Raw genomic sequence first — 18419 nt, forward strand, 5'->3', positions numbered from 1 at the left:
GCAATAATAAAAAACATTTAGAATGCAAATATAAAATATTCTATCATAAAGTGGATGGGGAGGATAGAAAAATAGAAAAGTATCAGTCTGTATGCATATTGAACAAGAGTAAAGAAAAGATGGAATGGGGCATAGCACCCCTTTCTAAGAACAAATGGGATGACTAAAGAGCAGTTCCAAAAACACCCCTAAAACAGGGGTGGGAAACCCATGGCCCTCCAAATGCTGTTGAACTCCGGTTCCCATCAACTCTACACAGCATGGGCTGTGGTCATGGGTGATGGGAGTTGGAGTCCAGCAAAGTCGGTAGGACCAGAGATTCCCTACCCTCCTCCTGTTGATACATCGTGTTGGCGATGTCCAAAATGACATAAAGAGCTAACAGATCAGTAGACTAATTGATTCTTCTGTGAAAAACATTATCAGGCAAGCAAAATATTTGAAAGCAGCCCAGTGAGCACCTAAAACAAGGTAATATTAACTTATTAGGGAATTGCCGTTGGGAACAAATCCTATAATCTCCAACATAAATTTCAGCACTGAGGATTAGTGCTGGGTGAATTTACCTGGAATTAATTCAGAAGTAGTTTATCTAAAACAAATTAAATATAGTGTCAAATTGGATCAGGCCTAAATTAGCTCATTTCAAACTCAGCTCTATTCTGAGCTACAGGTCTCACCATGTTCTCAATAATGCCAATTGGCAAGAATGTAACTAGATGCCGGTGGTTTGAATGTATCCTTGTATGAGTGGCAAACCAAAGGTGCCATCTTCTTATGAGGGGGGCCATGAGCAACAGCGTCATAACGTCATGCACACAACATCATGTGACACCAGGAGGCAGAGCTGAATGCCCCCTGAATATTGAGGGGATTCAGCCACCTCAAAAAATACTTTTTTTGGGGGGGGACTGCCTCAACCCCAGGAGTTGGTGCACCTGAGCTGCACTTAGGGTGGTGTTCAACTAAGTTTTACTCAGAGCAGAACCATTTAAATTAATGGACCTAACAGTCATTTTCATTTAAGCCACTCCTTTCAGAAGGCAAATACCCAGGCAAGAACCAAGAATATAAAATCAGGAGTTGTCAATGTGTTACATGTTGGATGTACCTGCAGAGGTCTTCTCTGGTACCCACAGGAACCTCAACTCCCACCTTCCCCTCGACTGAAATTAGGTTGGAAAAAAGCATTCTATTGCAGCCAACAGAAGAGGTTGCAGCATGTGCTTGGTTGCAGGGAACTAGTGGTGCTCAGAACCATTTCCCTCGTCTGCAAATATGCCCATGCCCTCCCTTCAATGGCAATATTTGTGTTTTACAAAATGAAAATTGTACTCAGTTATGGCTGAGTGAAACCAAAGGATGGAATTATAGTTGCAGTGAAGGGGTAAATGCTGGGCAACCCTATTTATGCTTCACCTGTGGTTCATCCACCCACCCCTTTCCTGTTTCTCCAAGAGAACCACAGAGGTGAGTTTGTTCTTTGCACATAAGCAAAGCAAAGACTGGCACCCGAGGCAGTCCAAAAATAAATAAATCAGATTATGTGTTGAAAAGAGAGTATAGAGCTAGAAGAGTCAACCCCCCACCCTGGTGTAATATTTTTAAAGTCTCTTATCAATAAAATCAAGCTGCATGGAGCTTTTCAAATGGATTGGGGGGGGAGGGAGTTGTTAAAATGGTAGAAATTGAAAATTGGGAAAAGATAGAGATTGGCTTTAGGCACCAGAGAAAGCGATTTGGTTTTAGCTTCAACTTGCCCTGTATTAACTATTACAGCATTTTATTTAAATACATGAATAAATTGAAGTTGCTGCAGTATTTGATTTCTAATCATAATATCCATATAGAGATTTCTGTACATGGTGTGGTGTGTAGCATAGTGACTAAGAATGTGTGGGACAGTTTGTATCTCATGCCAGCCAGAAACTCCTTGTGCTATTTTAAGGAAGGCCACAACTCCCTTGTTCTCAGATGTCCTTCTTGGAATATGAGAATAGCAACACAGGCCTGCTGTAGAAGTTGCAACCATTCCTGACACAATGCACATGAAGGGCTTAGGAAACACTAAAGCATTACTGCCACATTATTAATGATGTGACCTCTGCAGCTATGCATACTGCTTCTCAGGAAGTGAGACAACATTTTTCAAAGCTGGGTATAGTTCAATCCAGAGAATACGTGAATGGTATTTTCAAGGTGGTGGCCTTCAGCGTGCTACTTTTATGGTTTGCCTTTGCCAATTTATAGTTCCTAAGACAGATTCCTTTTCTTTCCAGCTTTACAGCATCTGAAGCACTCAACTGGGAGGAAAAACCACAGTCAAACAATAATTATTTATTTAAACATTTATAAACTGCACTCTCGTACAAAACATCACAAGATGGTAAGCAACCCTAAAAACCCACACACAGTAATAACATTGTTGAGGTGTCAAACACATCAGAAAAATCTGGCTGGCAAAGAATCTCAGGTTCCAGAAGCCTGTCTGAATAACACAGCATTTAAATGAAGTCTCAAAGAGAGCAGCGATTGTGTCTGCCAAACCTCTATTGGCAAGGAATTTCACAGGGCAGGGCCTGCCAGCTCAGCTCCTGGTAAAGGCCAGCTAAACTTCAGGGGCATTCAGGACCATCAAAAGTTCATCCCCAGAAGACCTCACTGAATGAGGTGGAGCTTAAGGCCATCTTCATACCATGAGATGGCTATCTAACTTGAAAGTGTGGAAAGACACAGAGACTCTGATCGAAAGCTGTGCTTGTGGGTCTTCTCCCATTTACTTAAGTTTGTGCACATGGTGCTGCCCCACTCTATTGCTCATTTAAGCAGTATAAAGTCTGCTAAGAATGATCTCTGAAGCCAACACGGTTCCTTCTATAAGTGGAGACTTCCACACCCCCAGTGTGTAGCAATCATGGCTGCAGTTTCTGATTGCTGTAAATATTATTGTTAGGCACAAGTCATTATTGTGTGGAGTTAGCTGGCTGACAAAATGTCTATTCTAAGTCTGAGGTAACACCCCCCCCCCATTTTTAGTACTCTCCATAGCAAGTTCTCTGCTACACAGCATGCTAGAGAAGTCTTACCGATAGGGATTTAAACATGCACCAAGAATTTCGGACGTAGGCCATGAAAGTGGAGTCAAGAATCTTAAACTGTTTAGATTGTGGACAAAAGCAAATAAAAGCAAACACCACATTTTTTGTTGAGTCACATAGTATCAAATAAGCTTTGCTAGAATATTTAAGTGTTCCCTGTGTACTACTTATAAAACTGCTAGAACAGCAGCAGGAGTAAAAATAGCCAGAATGTGAACACCCAGATATATAATTTATAGCTATGCCCTAATTTGTTCTGAACACAGAATAAGCCATCCTACAAAGAGCCGAGATTGTTCAGTAACTGGTAAGAAGCAATTCTATCATCTGGCCTTATTGCTTTCCCAAAGCCTAAACAAAAAAAAGAATGGCTTTCATTTTTAAAGGTTGTGTATAAATTAATAAATGAATATATTTGCACAAACACAACACACATTACCCCCACATCCCAAACAAACCATGAGCCCAAGTTTAGACACACACAAAATAAACCAGACTCTGGCTTCGTTTCAGTCATGGCATGGCAGCCGTAGGATCAGGGAAGAAGTGCTATGGGAATTTCTGAGCAGCATGTACGAGCATATAGTAAACCCCATTACTGTACTGATATTTTATCATGCTAACAGCAAAGACTTTCAAACATCCAGGTCTTCTCTAGGCGCTAGAAGGCACACAGTGATAAGGCCATGTATATCTCTCCAGGGAGCACATTTCAGAGTGCCAGCAGCACAGCTGAAAAGGGTTAGCATTAGATTTGCTTTGAAAAGAGTAGACAATTTCTCTTTCTCTTTTTGCTTCAATAGGATCAAGTCACTTGGGCATTGTGTTTTCTATCTGTAAAGAGTTTTGTTTTTAACTTCACCTTGTCGCTTGTGAAGTCAAACCCATTCTGTGTTTGAAAGGAGCATTTTGATAACTAGGTCCAAATGTTTCTGTTGAAAATTAATACAGCTTATGCTATAATGAAGGCTTCCTCTAACTCGGCGCTCCAGATGTTTTGAGACTATAATTCCCACCATCCCTGACCACTGATCCTGCTAGCTTGGGATCATGGGAGTAGTAGGCCAAAAACATCTGGAGGGCCAAGTTTGAGGAAGCCTGCTATAATGTGTAGAGTGGCTTGGTTGTACACTTGCTATTTGGTTTTTCCCTTTCCAAGTGTTTCAACTATTAAGGTTACTATCAGCTTGAAGTGAAAGACACTCCTGCAGGGATCCAGAAAGGTTGCTTCATCTAGAATGTTTCTGCATATAAAAGCAATTGTATTGGCAGTGTATTCCATCCAAAGAATTGTTTTAGTTTGCTGTCTGGAGGACCACATATGCTCTATCCCTGTCTTAGAGTGACAGAAATATGTGAGAATATAAATTGGTATAGGGCATTATATATATAATTCCTGATAATTGGATCAGGCCTGACACCATTTTTCGATACTTCAGAAAGTACCCCAAAGAAAATGCAAAGAATGATGGCAACATGCGAGATGCTAGAAAAAGATTCAAACAAACAAAAACCAAAAATAGATGTATACTTTACACCACCAGCCAGCTTTTGCAGCCCTATCTAACACTTAATTATGTCTATCAGAAGGAAGTCTCAATGATTTCAGTAGGAATTATTCCCAAGTAAGTGTGCATAGAACTAAGTCCATACTAGTAATGAGTCTATTATGTCTGCAATCCTGAAGTTACTTACAAGATAATAAACCCTAATTACCTTCAACCATTTTAGAATATTCAAGCTCATACATATTTGTATGAACATTTTAGAATGTTTAAACTCATACATATTTGCACAGTTTAAACCTGAACAATCTACATATACTTAAAAATACTGCTCAGTTGCTCTCGAATACCTAGAACAAATACTTCCCACTTCATTCAGGGTTTGGAGCAAGCTACTGAACTTTAGCCAGGTAAAAACGTACATAGATAATGTACGCTTCACTGCACTATTATAGGAAAAATGTATAACATCATTACAACTTTGAGCCAGTTTAAAAATGTTAATCTCACAATTAATAATCACAGACGTATGCTTTTCCTTGCAGCAACAAGCACCGATAATCTAAATCTGTCATGCTGAACTTTAGAGTAGCAGACAACCATCTGCATACATACATCATATAAAAAGTAAGTCTGCATGCCCTTATGCTTCCTTCACTGGAGAAATGAGACAAAGTAAGGGGGCATAAATGTAGGAAAGTTGCAGAGTGGAAAAGCCAGTTCCATATTCAACTCAACAAAGCTCAGTCTGCGACTGGGGGCTCAAAACGGCTCACCTGTACAGCACTTCACTTGGCAGATGCTTTGGTTAAAACCAAGTTGTCTTGTATGACTGTGCCGTATTAGCAAGGTATGAATCTGTGGCCTGGAGGGGTCTACCCCAGACATATTGTAACTGAATGACTAGAGGGGTCAAGGGCATGAAGATAGCCACATAGAATGGTGTATAAGTAGCCAATTTTAGGCTTAGTCACCATATTTACATTAGCCAGAATTGGGTGCAGACTATGTATCTTAGTTAAAGACTTACCCTAAGAGAGAAAATATGTATTTGGTTGTATTTCAGGAGAAAATATGCTTCTAAACCATCCTCGCTGCTCTACAGATGTAATGGCTACCTTAACCTTTGGGCTGGGCTATAACATCTTAGACTATGGAGGGGGGGTGTTCATATGTTTGAATACTCATTTATTTATAAAATATAAAAATCGTATACATAGAAAACCATCATGTCAGATAGAAAGCTAGGCTAAATGAAATCTGTATGTACAAACACACACACACACACAAAATCTGGAATAAAATTCAAATAAAACACAAGCAAACATGCATTCTGAAATGGTACAACCCCAGCGAAGGATACACCATGTCACTGCATAGATTATGAATATCCCTCACGTATTACCTGGTTGGAGATTTCTGTTCAAGGTGGGGCAGCTGCTGCCTACAACAGCAATAAATTCACTTGTAGACCTTGGCATATATTTCAAGGGTGAAATTGTTTCAGAAAGGCTTCTTGCAGCCAGTCTCACTAATTCACTAAGCAGGGCCAAATGTGGACTTTTCTGTAGTAAAAGAAAGTGACCACAGGTGCCTGCAGTTTCCACTAACGGAGCCACAGGCTTTGCCAACTGAAAGCTTAAGATGGCCTTTTAAATACAATGGTTACCACATGCATGAGGGTGAAGGTTTGGAAGCACTTCCTCTCTCTGATATGCAAATGCAAAGATATTATATAGATGGTTTGATGTTTTTGGACCTTTCTTTATCATTTGCAATAAATATACACACCTTCTGCTTAGTCCTACCCATACCATCTGCTATTCCCTGTGGCTTAAAGAAAAAAAAAGCAACAGATCAGGGTGTGGGGGGGATGTTTTGCACATGCAAATATATATCTGTATTACAGTTTAGACCAAAGATCTTTTTTTCTTTAGGGATTGGACAATCTGTTGCAGCATGAAAGACAATAAACAAAAAGCCAAGGGTAGTACTTAATTCCAAATCATTTAACACTGATGAGGAGGAGATTGTTAAGAGAATTGCTTTATTCAGCCCCTGCTATAAAGGCACAAAGTCAGTTTTTTAAAAAATGTCCCGAGCATTTATTTATTCATTTTTAGTGATGGCACTGGATAAAAGGTAGGAACCAGAGATACCGTGTTGTGCTTTAAAGGAGAGGGGGGAATGGAACAAAATCAATTGCATCTTTCCCACGTTCTCAAAAGCAGCAAAGCTTTACTTTCAAAATGAAGGTTGATCAAACGAGGAGCCCTTGTGTTGTTTAGCCATTATGAAACTTTTGGACATCACTTTTGAAGAGCCTTAACCAGTGCTTTCTTTCAGTCTGGTCTCACTAGAAGTCAGTTGTGGCACCTCTCAGGTGGACACCATTGCCATTATAAGAGAACAAAGGAGGCATCCATAGTGAGTTCCGGCACTTCTTTTTTTTCTAGAAAAAAATAGCACTGCTTTTAAAGTTTAAAAAATTGACTTGGCAACTGTGAGGAACCTGCACTTTGTTTTGTTTCCAGCATGCGCTCAAGTACATAAAAGAGAAGCTTCTGCATAATATTGGAAGCAGTGCTATTTTTCTAGAAATGAGGTGCCAGAACTCACTATGAATGCATCCCTCATTCTTTTAGAATGGCAATGATGCCCACCTGAGAGGTGCTGGAACTGACTTCTGGCTGAAAAAAAAGCCCTGATTGGAAGTTGGTTGGTGGTTGATGGATTTCAGTGACCAGCTGTTCCACACAACAACTTGCAAGAATGGTCTTTTTCCCCCCTGACAAAGATTTTGACTTCTGCTTTGAATATGTGAGGCAGAAATGCAACAGTTGCATCCATTCCTATCACTGCATGTGGAGAAGGGGGGAACTGTCCACTTCCCCCCAAGAATGCTGCTTGGTCCCCAACTTGTTGGTATCATGGCAGCAGGACAGGGTATTTTGGAGAGTGGGAACTGGGATGCTGGTCCAGCACCCACAAATTGCTTCCTCACCAACCAGTGGACAAAGGAGTTGCTTCCCATGACATTCCTCTTCTCAGCTCATTCACATGGAAATGCAGGTGAGCTGGTTGAGAGGCAGCTCCGTGGCAGCAGTTGTGGAACATTAATCAGATGCCCAGAGAAGCTTTGTGAAAGGTATGATGGGGGCCACTGGTCCCAACACCTCCTGGTAAATAGAAGGGGAAGAAATGGAGGCAGTGAGAGATTTTACTTTCTTGAGCTCCATGATCACTGCAGATGGTGACAGCAGCCACGAAATTAAAAAATGCCTGCTTCTTGGGAGGAAAGCAATGACAAACCTAGACAGCATCTTAAAAAGTAGAGATATCACCTTGCCAACAAAGGTCCATATAGTTAAAGCTATGGTTTTCCCAGTAGTGATGTATGGAAGTGAAAGCTGGACCATAAAGAAGGCTGATTGCCGAAGAATTGATGCTTTTGAATTATGGTGCTGGAGGAGACTCTTGAGAGTCCCATGGACTGCAAGAAGATGAAACCTATCCATTCTTAAGGAAATCAGCCCTGAGTGCTCACTAGAAGGACAGATCCTGAAGCTGAGGCTCCAATACTTTGGCCACCTCCTTATGAGACTCCCTGGAAAAGACTCCCTATAAAATACCCTGATGTTGGGAAAGATGGAGGGCACAAGGAGAAGGGGACAACAGAGGACGAAATGGTTGGACAGTGTTCTCGAAGCTACCAGCATGAGTTTGACCAAACTGCGGGAGGCAGTGGAAGACAGGAGTGCCTGGCGTGCTCTGGTCCATGGGGTCACGAAGAGTCGGACACGACTAACGACTAAACGACAACAACAACATGATGGGGGAAGGTTGAGAGAGAGGCACCAGGAAATTTATGAGTAGAGGGGAACAGATACTAGAAGTGTAAAAATGACAAGACAACAATGGCAGGAAGAAAACTGGACTGGCTGCAATTAATGACCCAGCAGTAAGGATCCCACTCTAGGCATTCGCTGAGGCTAAGAGGCCATATTGGGTTCTGAGGATCCTGGGGATCTAAAGAAGGAGATATCTGACAATGACCTTGAAGAAAAAATAGTTGCTGAGCGAGCAATGAAGTACACTTTTTCCTCTCTTTGCAATATGTTCCCAGTTGCACACTTTCTGCAGAAAGTTTCCCTAACTTCAGTACATTCTTCACACAAATGTATAAGATGAATTCCTGCAGATTGTCTTGGTACCAGGGGCAATTTAAACCACACAAATGCTGTGTAGTTTACAACGAGCATGGGAAAAGGGGTTTAAAAAAACCCAATAGATACTGACATCTGAGGCATCATTAACTAAGACTCATAGTGTTGAGCCCAGTCATTTATTGGATTCACATACAGTATAATGACCCACTTTCAGTCAGTGTTGTGAGCTGGGTTTCCATTCCTTTCAGATATATTGACAATCTGGCAAGTGCGTTTTTGGCTCTGGCTTCCCTATACTTATTTCATACAATAGAAAGTCTATTAGAAGGATATTAGAGCTTTAATTATAATATGGGCACTCTTTCATTTTGCTACACACTAGTAATTCCCAATAACGCTAATGGAAATTATCCAGCGTCAACAAAAGAATGTGTCTTAGATGCTAACAGCCAAAGAACCAAACATATCAGAGAGATGAAGGTTCTGGGAAGTACCGGTAACTGAATAAAAGACAGTTGAATGACAAGATAGAGAAGCAATATATATTGACTTAAAAAAACACAAAAAACTTACACACACATACCCCCCAAATCTCCCCAATATTTAATTTACTTTAACTTCAAAATTAAATTATTCCTGATAGTAACTAAAAGTGAACAGGGATCTTAGACGGGCAGCGTAATTAAATATAATTGAAAAAGAGAATGCAAACTGCTGAAGTCAAAAGCTGGATCAAGAGGAGAGTGGCATGTGTGCACCTTTGAATAGTTTGGGTATTTTTTAAAGGAATGTTCCTCTTGCTTTCCTGACCCTTAGGATTGTTCCGCATGAGAAGACCTGCGACGGAGCCAACCCTGGAGCCAAAGCCCTGCCAGCTTGCTCCAGCTCTCTCTCTTTTCAAATCTCCCTGGCAATTATTGCTATGTACCATTTCCCCTCCCATTGACACCAATAGGAGGAAAAATGCATTCCCCAGCTCCAGGGTAGCACAGACTGTCAAGCCCAATCCACTGGTTGGTCAGGGGGATGAGGGAGCTTTGGATGCAAGGGATGCTATTCTGGCAGTAACTCTGCAGTTCTGCAGAAACATTGCTGGCAGTAGTGCCATGACCACAGAGTTTTTCATGGGTATATCAGCCTGGGTATCTCTCCCTGCCAGCAGAGCTCCCCTCTGCCAGCAGAAGAGCATTTTTAACCTACTTTAACACCTCCCCACACCCACCTCAGGCAGTATTCAGCATGGATTAGTATTGCTTTATTATATTATTAAGTTGTCCCCCCTAATATTTGGGGCTGCTAGCCGTCGTCTGTCAAAATATACATAATTGCATCCAATGTCACTTTTGACACCACAGCGATAAAGGGGATGACACATTTGCTTCCTCTGCTTGAGATAAACAAGGGTCAAGCAGATCAAACTTATTTTGCCACATAAATGAGAAATGTGCTTATGGTGTTTATGATGGGGGCAGGGTTCTTAACTCACATGTATTCATAGTCATTCTGTATTTGCTCATTCATTTCCCCTCTGCTACTGGCCTGTCTAGAACAGGTGCAAAGAAGGGAGGACTTTCAACACAATGTCCTTCCATTCTGACTCTGCAACGAAGGCTTCCTCTCCCCCGATGCCTTCCCATAGAAAGCAGCAAGAAGCCAAATATTCTGGCTGGATCCATATTATCTTGGAGTGATCTGTTATTCAGGAGGGTCCAGCAGAATGTTCCCTTTGATTTCCCCATTACTGCAGTTGACTTCGTCGAGGTGCAGTGCAAGAGGTGGGATTTCCAGAGCTGCAGCACGTTCCCAGAGCTACAACACTCACCACCAGCCACTAGTGTGTCTCAATATAGAAGCATAGCTATGTTAGACTGGTCTGCTGCTGCTGCTGCTGCAATAATAAATGAGAGAGATTTGTGGCACTTTATCAACTGTGCAATGGAAACAAGTAAAGCAGAATGTCTCTACTATCTCCAGCCCGCTCCCCCTCTGTCGATGCTTTCTGAAGGGGACTGAGAAGAGCTCTGTTCCCTGGCATTCCATCAATAGAGATCAGACAGACTGCTTATCCTGAGCTGGGAAAAGCTACCAAGATCAGGTAAAGCCCCTCAAACTACTCCCCTGGATCTTAGTAAGAGTTGCTTTACATTAAACATCCCCCCTGCCCCCACCTAGGTAGTGTACATGACTGCAGAGAGGTACAAGATGAACAGTGTCACATGTGAAAACTGCACAAGGATTTTATTTACCCAGTGCACAGTCATATGATGCAGGGGAGCATGGGGTTCCAAACTTGTGGAATAAGCACTTTTCTCATTTGAGGCTGTGGTCTAAACTACTGAGCCTCTTGGGCTTGCCGATCAGAAGGTTGGTGGTTCAAATCCCCACAACGGGTGAGCTCCTGTTGCTCTGTCGCAGCTTCTGCCAACCTAGCAGTTCGGAAGCACACCAGTGCAAGTAGATAAATAGGTACCACTGCAGCAGGAATGTAAACGGCATTTCTGTGCACTCAGTCACTTGTCACAGTGACCCGTTGCGCCAGAAGCAGTTTAGTCATGTGGGCCACATGACCCGAAAAGCTGTCTGTGGACAAACGCTGGCCCCCTCAGCCTGAAAAGCAAGATGAGGGCTGCACCCCATAGTTGCCTTTGAATGGACTTAACTGTCCAGGGGTCCTTTACCTTTTACACAAGCAGTTTTCACCTAAGTGCATGTACAGCACCTGTGCAAGAAATATCACCTGTATGTGAAGCACCTGCAGTAGCTAAGCGTCAGCAGAACTTGCTCACTCTGCACATGAGATCAATGAGTATATCCACTGATTAAAGAAAAAATGTACCCAAGCCCTGTTCAAATCAATGAGATTTAGGAAAGCTCAGCATCCTCTAGCTTGTGTTCTGTCCATTGGCATAGTTTCAAGGTTGAAGCAGATCAGTAGCCACTTGTATGCCAGAAGGTGCGGTTTTTTTGTTTATTTTTAACAGATGCACTGCATTTGTCCACACTTCAAAGCCTGCTTACAGCCCATTATTTTGGGCTTGTAGTAGCACACGCGTGGGTTTTTTCACTGGTGGCACCAAACACTGTGGAATGTCCTCCCAGCTGAAATATGAGAAGCCCCATCACTATTGCCATTCCATCACTTCTAGAAGACACACCTATTTAGGAAAGCATTCCCCTGAACTTAGAACATGTGGTCTAATTATTTTGCTTTCTAGTTTGTTATGCTTCTTAACTGGCTTGCTTTACTGCACTTTTAAATTATGAATGTTTTTTAATGCTTTGATGGAATTGTTTATTGAGTATTTTAATCATGTATGGATTTTATAATTGATTTTGTATGTGTAAATACATAGACCCTATTTGGGCCTTTAAGGAGGATATAAATAAATAATCCTTTCCACCTTTAAAGAGAGACAAAAGTTTCTGTGACTGGAATATATTTATGGACATAACCCTGTTTAAGGTTTAATTTCAGTACAATGACAAAACACCAGTACTAGAGGATAGGCATATATAGTCACAGTTATACAAGGATGAAACCAGCATGAACAATTCAATGGCAGAAGCTGGTGCATCCCTGATCCAAGTCAGGTGGTGATTCTACACAACCATATTGCCTCAAATGCCAGTGAACTTACTCCACACATTCTAGGGAGGGATGGTAACAGAGCCAAGAAAATATCCCTCTCTCAGCTGAAAAGTGTGAAGCACAATTACCTTTTTCACAGAAGCGTCCAGTAAAATGCAGACGGCAGTCACATTGAAACGAGTTGACGCCATCAGGAAGATTGATGGGATGGCATGTCCCTCCATTACGACACAAATTCTCTTGGCAGGCTGACAACGAGACTGGGCGAGCAGGTGAGGGCAAAGCTGACTTGAGTGCTTCGGAAACAGTGCCAGAGACATCCATCGGTGTTTCTTCAGATAGAGGAAATCTATGAGACAATATTAATTTTATTTGAAACATTTGTGACTTGCTCAACAAGTCCCCCACCAGCTTCAGAGGCAGTGGTCCGCTGGGTGTCAGCTTTCAGGAGGGTGACTATTGCTGTCATACCAGGTTGAAGAGCTTAGCACAGGCACCTTGCTGGCCATGGTGAAAGGTAGGCTCAAGACATCTTCCTGCCTGAGGTGAATTACAATATAGTGTGCATAGGTAAAGGTAAAGGGACCCCTGACCATTAGGTCCAGTCGTGGCTGACTCTGGGGTTGCGGTGCTCATCTTGCTTTATTGGCCGAAGGAGCCGGCGTACAGCTTCTGGGTCATGTGGCCAGCATGACTAAGCCACTTCTGGCGAACCAGAGGAGCACACGGAAATGCCGTTTACCTTCCTGCCGGAGTGGTACCTATTTATCTACTTGCACTTTGACGTGCTTTCGAACTGCTAGGTTGGCAGGAGCAGGGACTGAGCAACAGGAGCTCACCCCGCAGCGGGGATTCGAACCGCCGACCTTCTGATCGGCAAGTCCTAGGCTCTGTGGTTTAACCCACAGCGCCACCCATAGTGTGCATATTCCACATATAAAAGCTGGTCAGATCTTATGTCAGCACTAAAAATGGGACAGCACCTCCCATTGCACCTGAGGACAGCTGACTAGCTCAGAGGGCACAGGGCAGCCACACAAAACTGTGCAAAACAGGATTCTGAACTGGGTGTACATTTGGTCTGATCCCGCTGGGCTCTTCTTATGAACACATTGCAGTAACTCAGTCTCCACCAGAAAGAAGTTCTTCACTCTTCCTTTCAAGCAGGCTAGCATAAAGCGTGCACACACACAAATATACACAAGCCCCATCCTCCTAGGAAGATTACTACATATATTGTATTGCTCTGACAAACAGCACTCTGGATTCAAAATTCTGAGCCGTGGGGCCTGGACTTCAGCCCCAAGTTCCAGTCCTAGCTGCACCACTGGATGTTGGACAGATTTTTTTAAAGCTTTCTCTCAGAGTCCCTGGAAATAGCACTGGTGGTTCTTTAATAGCAGCCCCAGTATTCCAATCATATTTGAAAGCAGAAGTTGTAAATCTGCTCCAGCGTAACTGCCAGACTCTCAGCATGCAAAATAATCTGTGGCTGATTATGAGCACAGAACAAATGTCATGCAGGATAGCTAGCAAGAAATACAAAAACACCAAGATACCCTTATCGAAGCAAAACACATGGAACACTTAACATAAAGCCAGATGTCTTCAGGAGATTCAGGCCTTTAATAAAACTACCCAGTGAAAAAAAAGTATTATTTGCATTATAGATAGGGGGTATTGCATCCATTTGGTGACGTGAGGAATGCTTTGTTTGCTAAAGAATCAGTGGTCAGTTCACAAAATACTGAGCCTCTATTACAGACACTAAAATAATGCCCTCTGCATAGCTAGCTCTGTGACAAATTGCTCTGTTCAAAGGGAGAACTAAGTCTGATTTCTACACTGGGTCTGAAAGTTGAGTTTATCACCCCAGTTTTCTTTGCAACAGATTCCATGTTAAAGGGGGATGCTAGCCCTCCTCCATATAAGTGTACAGAAAATTTAGGATTCAGCGATAGGTCTTTAGGCACATAGGTTTTGCCAGTATATTTCCATTACTCAGAAGGACTTAAGCATTAAAGAAAAGATTAATAAGGTTAAAAACATTATAAAATACAAGCTAACACAGTTCTAAAGTATTGACACAGAGCCAAGAGACCCTTATTAAATCAGAACTACCTGATTCAGCAAGTCTATCTGTTCTGTGAACTGCCCTAAGACCTCTGGGTATAGGGTGGCATATAAGTAAAATAAAATAATAATTAATAATAATAATAATAATAATAATAATAATAATAATAATATCTAGAACAGTAGTAAAAAGGTGATATGGGCCTCCAAAGGAAAGAGGGACAAATAATGAAAGGAAGGGATATTTATACTATTATTCCCCCAAAAATCTTTAAATAAAGCTATAATCAGCAAAATATCCAAATTCATGAAAGAATTTGATGTATTGTATGTCAAGGCATGCGGGTGGTGCTGTGGTCTAAACCACTGAGCCTCTTGGGCTTGCCGATCAGAAGGTCGGCGGTTTGAATCCCTGCGACAGGGTAAGCTCCTGTTGTTCGGTCCCAGCTCCTGCCAACCTAGCAGTTCGAAAGCACGCCAGAAAGTGAAAGTAGATAAATAGGTACTGCTCCAGTGGGAAGGTAAACGGCGTTTCTGTGTGCTGCTCTGATTTCGGTGTTACGTTGCTCCAGAAACTTAGTCATGCTGGCCACATGACCCGGAAAAACTGTCTGCGGACAAATGCTGGCTCTGCCATGCTGATAAATTTGAAGTGGCTTACATCCTAAGAGAGGAACGAGGGAGCTGTGAGCCTCCAGATGTTGTTGGACTCCAACTTCCATCAATCCCACCCAGTTAAGAACGATGGAAGTTGTAGTCCAACAACATCTGGAGGGCCAGAGCTCTGAGACATCGTAAAATAATTAAGAATATCAATTAAAATAAATAATAAGAGAGCCAGCTCAAATGCACCTACATCACTCAGGCACTCCTGGCAACGGGCACCAGCTGCAAATTCAGAAGCAAGGCTGGATTCAGTGTTCCTCACAGACTGCAAACCAGATAGACCCCACTCCCACAATCATCTCCATCTTACTTGTATAGTTTCCCAGTTCCCTTGCTTAGAGTCTAAAGGAGATTACCTTGAAGAAGACAACAGAATTCTGCTCCTGCCTGGTTTTGTTGATTTCCCCAAATAGCCAGATAGGGATCTATTGCTCTCAGAATCTTTCTTTTAAAAGGTGCCCAATTGTTAATGTAACAATGTTTCTTCCAGACCTCCTTTTGGTTAGCCCCCTTTCATGGGGAAATGCCTGTGCAAGGTCATTAACAGAGCAAATATCTGCAACTGCTTTCAGAATTCATTCCAATTGCTATGAATAAGTAATACTCCTGACTCCAAACGGTTTAACTAAAATGCTTATTTGAATAAAGAGCTAGGAAGCGTTTAAAAGGCATTTAGGTGTTGGAAGCTTCAGCAGTGCACAGCAAAAATGCACAAATGGACAACACTGATTTTCCTTCCTCCCCCCATTATTCCCCTCTATTCTGCAATACTGAAATGATGCTATTCAGCCAACTTTAGGGTTGCTATAGGTTAATGTTTAGGCTAATGTGCAACTGTGTTTTCTTTATTATATAAAAAAATGAAATAACTCAATTAAGAATTAAGGCTATTATGCTATGCACATTTGCTGCCCAGTAAATATGCCCAAGAATGGGCGAAAAGGGAAATGTGGCCTGTTGTACATACAAGGTTGGTATTTAGGATCGCATACCCTAGGAGCTCAAAGCTTATTGCTGGCATAAAATGTAGCAGGAAGGGAAGAATTGTAATTAAATTGTGCCCAGATCTTTAACAATTTTAATGCAAAACAAATTTCCCTTTTATATTCACACTGCAGGAGCTCAGCTGGTACTATTCCCTCCACCCTCTTTCTTTCGTTTCACAACTCTCCCTCGCACACAGATCACCCCCATTTACATGCCTTTTCCACTATCCTAAAGTCTCTGTGGCACGCATACACGCACGTATACACAATTATCACTTTCACCCCCTTTCCCTATCACTTCCTTCCTCCTTTTTTCAACTCTCCCTCGCCCACAGTCCACCCCTCATTTCCATGCCCTGTCCTGTCTCTCATTATGCATCCCCCTTTGCACACACCCACATGAAGATATGTCACTGTATTTTTAAGCAAATAGAATTTCAAGAGTAAGCCTGTCATCTAGCATGCTCAGGTAGAGAAGGTGACGGTCACTTGGTGGATGCTGTACATATATGGGTTGTTAATAAAATAGCTCTTCTAAACTACTATGTTGAATCTGGAATGAAATACACTCAAGTTGAGTGTGAATTTCATGCTCTTTATTCAGCTCATAGTAGCAATGAAACTTTCCCCAAAACGTCTAGCTATATATACATTATTTACACAATGGGCCCCATGTGATTGGCTAATTCTGGGCTGCTCCTGTAGGCCAATCAGGTTGCGGATTCACTTCCTCCAGAAGCCTGATTGGCTGCTCCTGCAGGAACTGCCACCTATTGGAGTCACCCTACCACTGCCTTCCTTATACAGAAAAACCCTGAACTATGTGTTTCCCACCTAATAAAACATCAGTGAAGGCGGTCTCCTGGATTTGCCATAGGATGCTATTTCGAACATGAAGCACAACCACATTGAAAGGGCCTTTTATACCGTAGACAAGGTTTTCAAGTGGGGCAAGCAGATGTAAATCTGAAACGCTTGGCCAGTTCATACAATAGTAGCTATGCAAATATCTGGCTAGTTTAGCAGATTCATTACAGAACATATCTCAGGTGACTGCTGGATCTTTAAGAATCAAAGACGTATATGCTACTAGTCTTTTAAATAGGCTTACAATTCCCTTCTTTGGTTTGATCACTGTAATTTCAGACACATGGGATTTTGTGTAGTTTAAGACACAGTGGGTAGCATCAAATGATCCAAAACCAAAAATTAGGCCCTTGGGAATTTAAAATAGCTGATGACTGTTTACACCAGTGATAACATCTTCCCATTTCCTAACAACAGCTGTACTAGAGAGAAAAGCAGAGTTTTGGCATTCTGCAGTGCCTGTCTAGGAATTGCTTACAGAATGAGAAACGTCACTTTATATCAAGTTTGTAATCACATGAACAGATGCTTGTAATCTGTGTTTGTAGCTGATGGAAATTTGGCTTCTGTAACCAGCATAAAATTTATGTAAGAAAATCTGGCACTTAGTCCTACAGCTATTGGGAGGAAAATTAATGCATACTAACCCCCTTTTTTGTTCAGGTAGCTAGATTACAGCAAGTTCATCAATCATAGCCAATCTACCAACGTTACTAACACTGCTGATCTGCTACAGTATAGTGTCCTCATACCTTCATGTTTACATGTCCCTAACAACAAAGTGCTCCCTCATGTATTCCATGCAGAAAATTGAGGGCAGATGTAACTCTTGAGACCTCTGAACAGGCAACTACATCACTCTTCTTACAGACACAATTAAGAAAGATGCTTGAAACAGATCTCTCAAAATATACTTATTCAAGTCCAAATTGCACACACTTTCCTGAGCTATGGAGATTAAATAAATTAAATTGATGCACAGTGAAGATGGTGTGCTGGGTCTCCAATTTAGGATTTCTGGCAGTTCCCTTGTATGCTTGACAAGTGAACTGTCACAACTCTATGTGGAGACTCTTCACCATTATTATGAAGGGGGTATCTCATACTTTTAGTTTTTTCTTGCTGTGACATTACTTATTCTTCCACAGAATAAAACAGTTTTCTTCCTCAGGTACATACCAGTAGCTATGGTTAAGCACAGGATAAGAATAGCTCAGAGATACAAATATAAAGTAAAACCAACATTTAATATTTTATTTAAAATAGTTACTTTAAGTAAGAATGTATAGTTTGGAACATTCTGATCTACCATCTTGATGCAAAATGGCATCCAGTGGTATCCAAACAGAGAGGAAAACTGGCGCCTCCATCTTGGGAACCATTGTGCCCAGTCTGGCAACAATATATCTAGATGTGTTTGAACAAACCACTTTCCAAACTATGTTGTAGATAAAGGCATTTATATG

General features: G+C 41.7%; 1 protein-coding gene across 1 annotated transcript in view; it reads right to left on the minus strand.

The window, feature by feature from the left end:
• The window catches only part of LOC128410231 (protein eyes shut homolog), a 472516-nt gene that overhangs the window by 140973 nt on the left and 313124 nt on the right, over nt 1-18419 (minus strand). The window contains exon 24 of the mRNA XM_053381165.1: nt 12490-12710. Coding sequence (XP_053237140.1) covers nt 12490-12710 — 221 coding nt within the window. The remainder of the gene's footprint in view (nt 1-12489; nt 12711-18419) is intronic.

The sequence above is a fragment of the Podarcis raffonei genome, chromosome 3, assembly GCF_027172205.1.
Source record: "Podarcis raffonei isolate rPodRaf1 chromosome 3, rPodRaf1.pri, whole genome shotgun sequence".
NCBI lineage: Eukaryota > Metazoa > Chordata > Lepidosauria > Squamata > Lacertidae > Podarcis > Podarcis raffonei.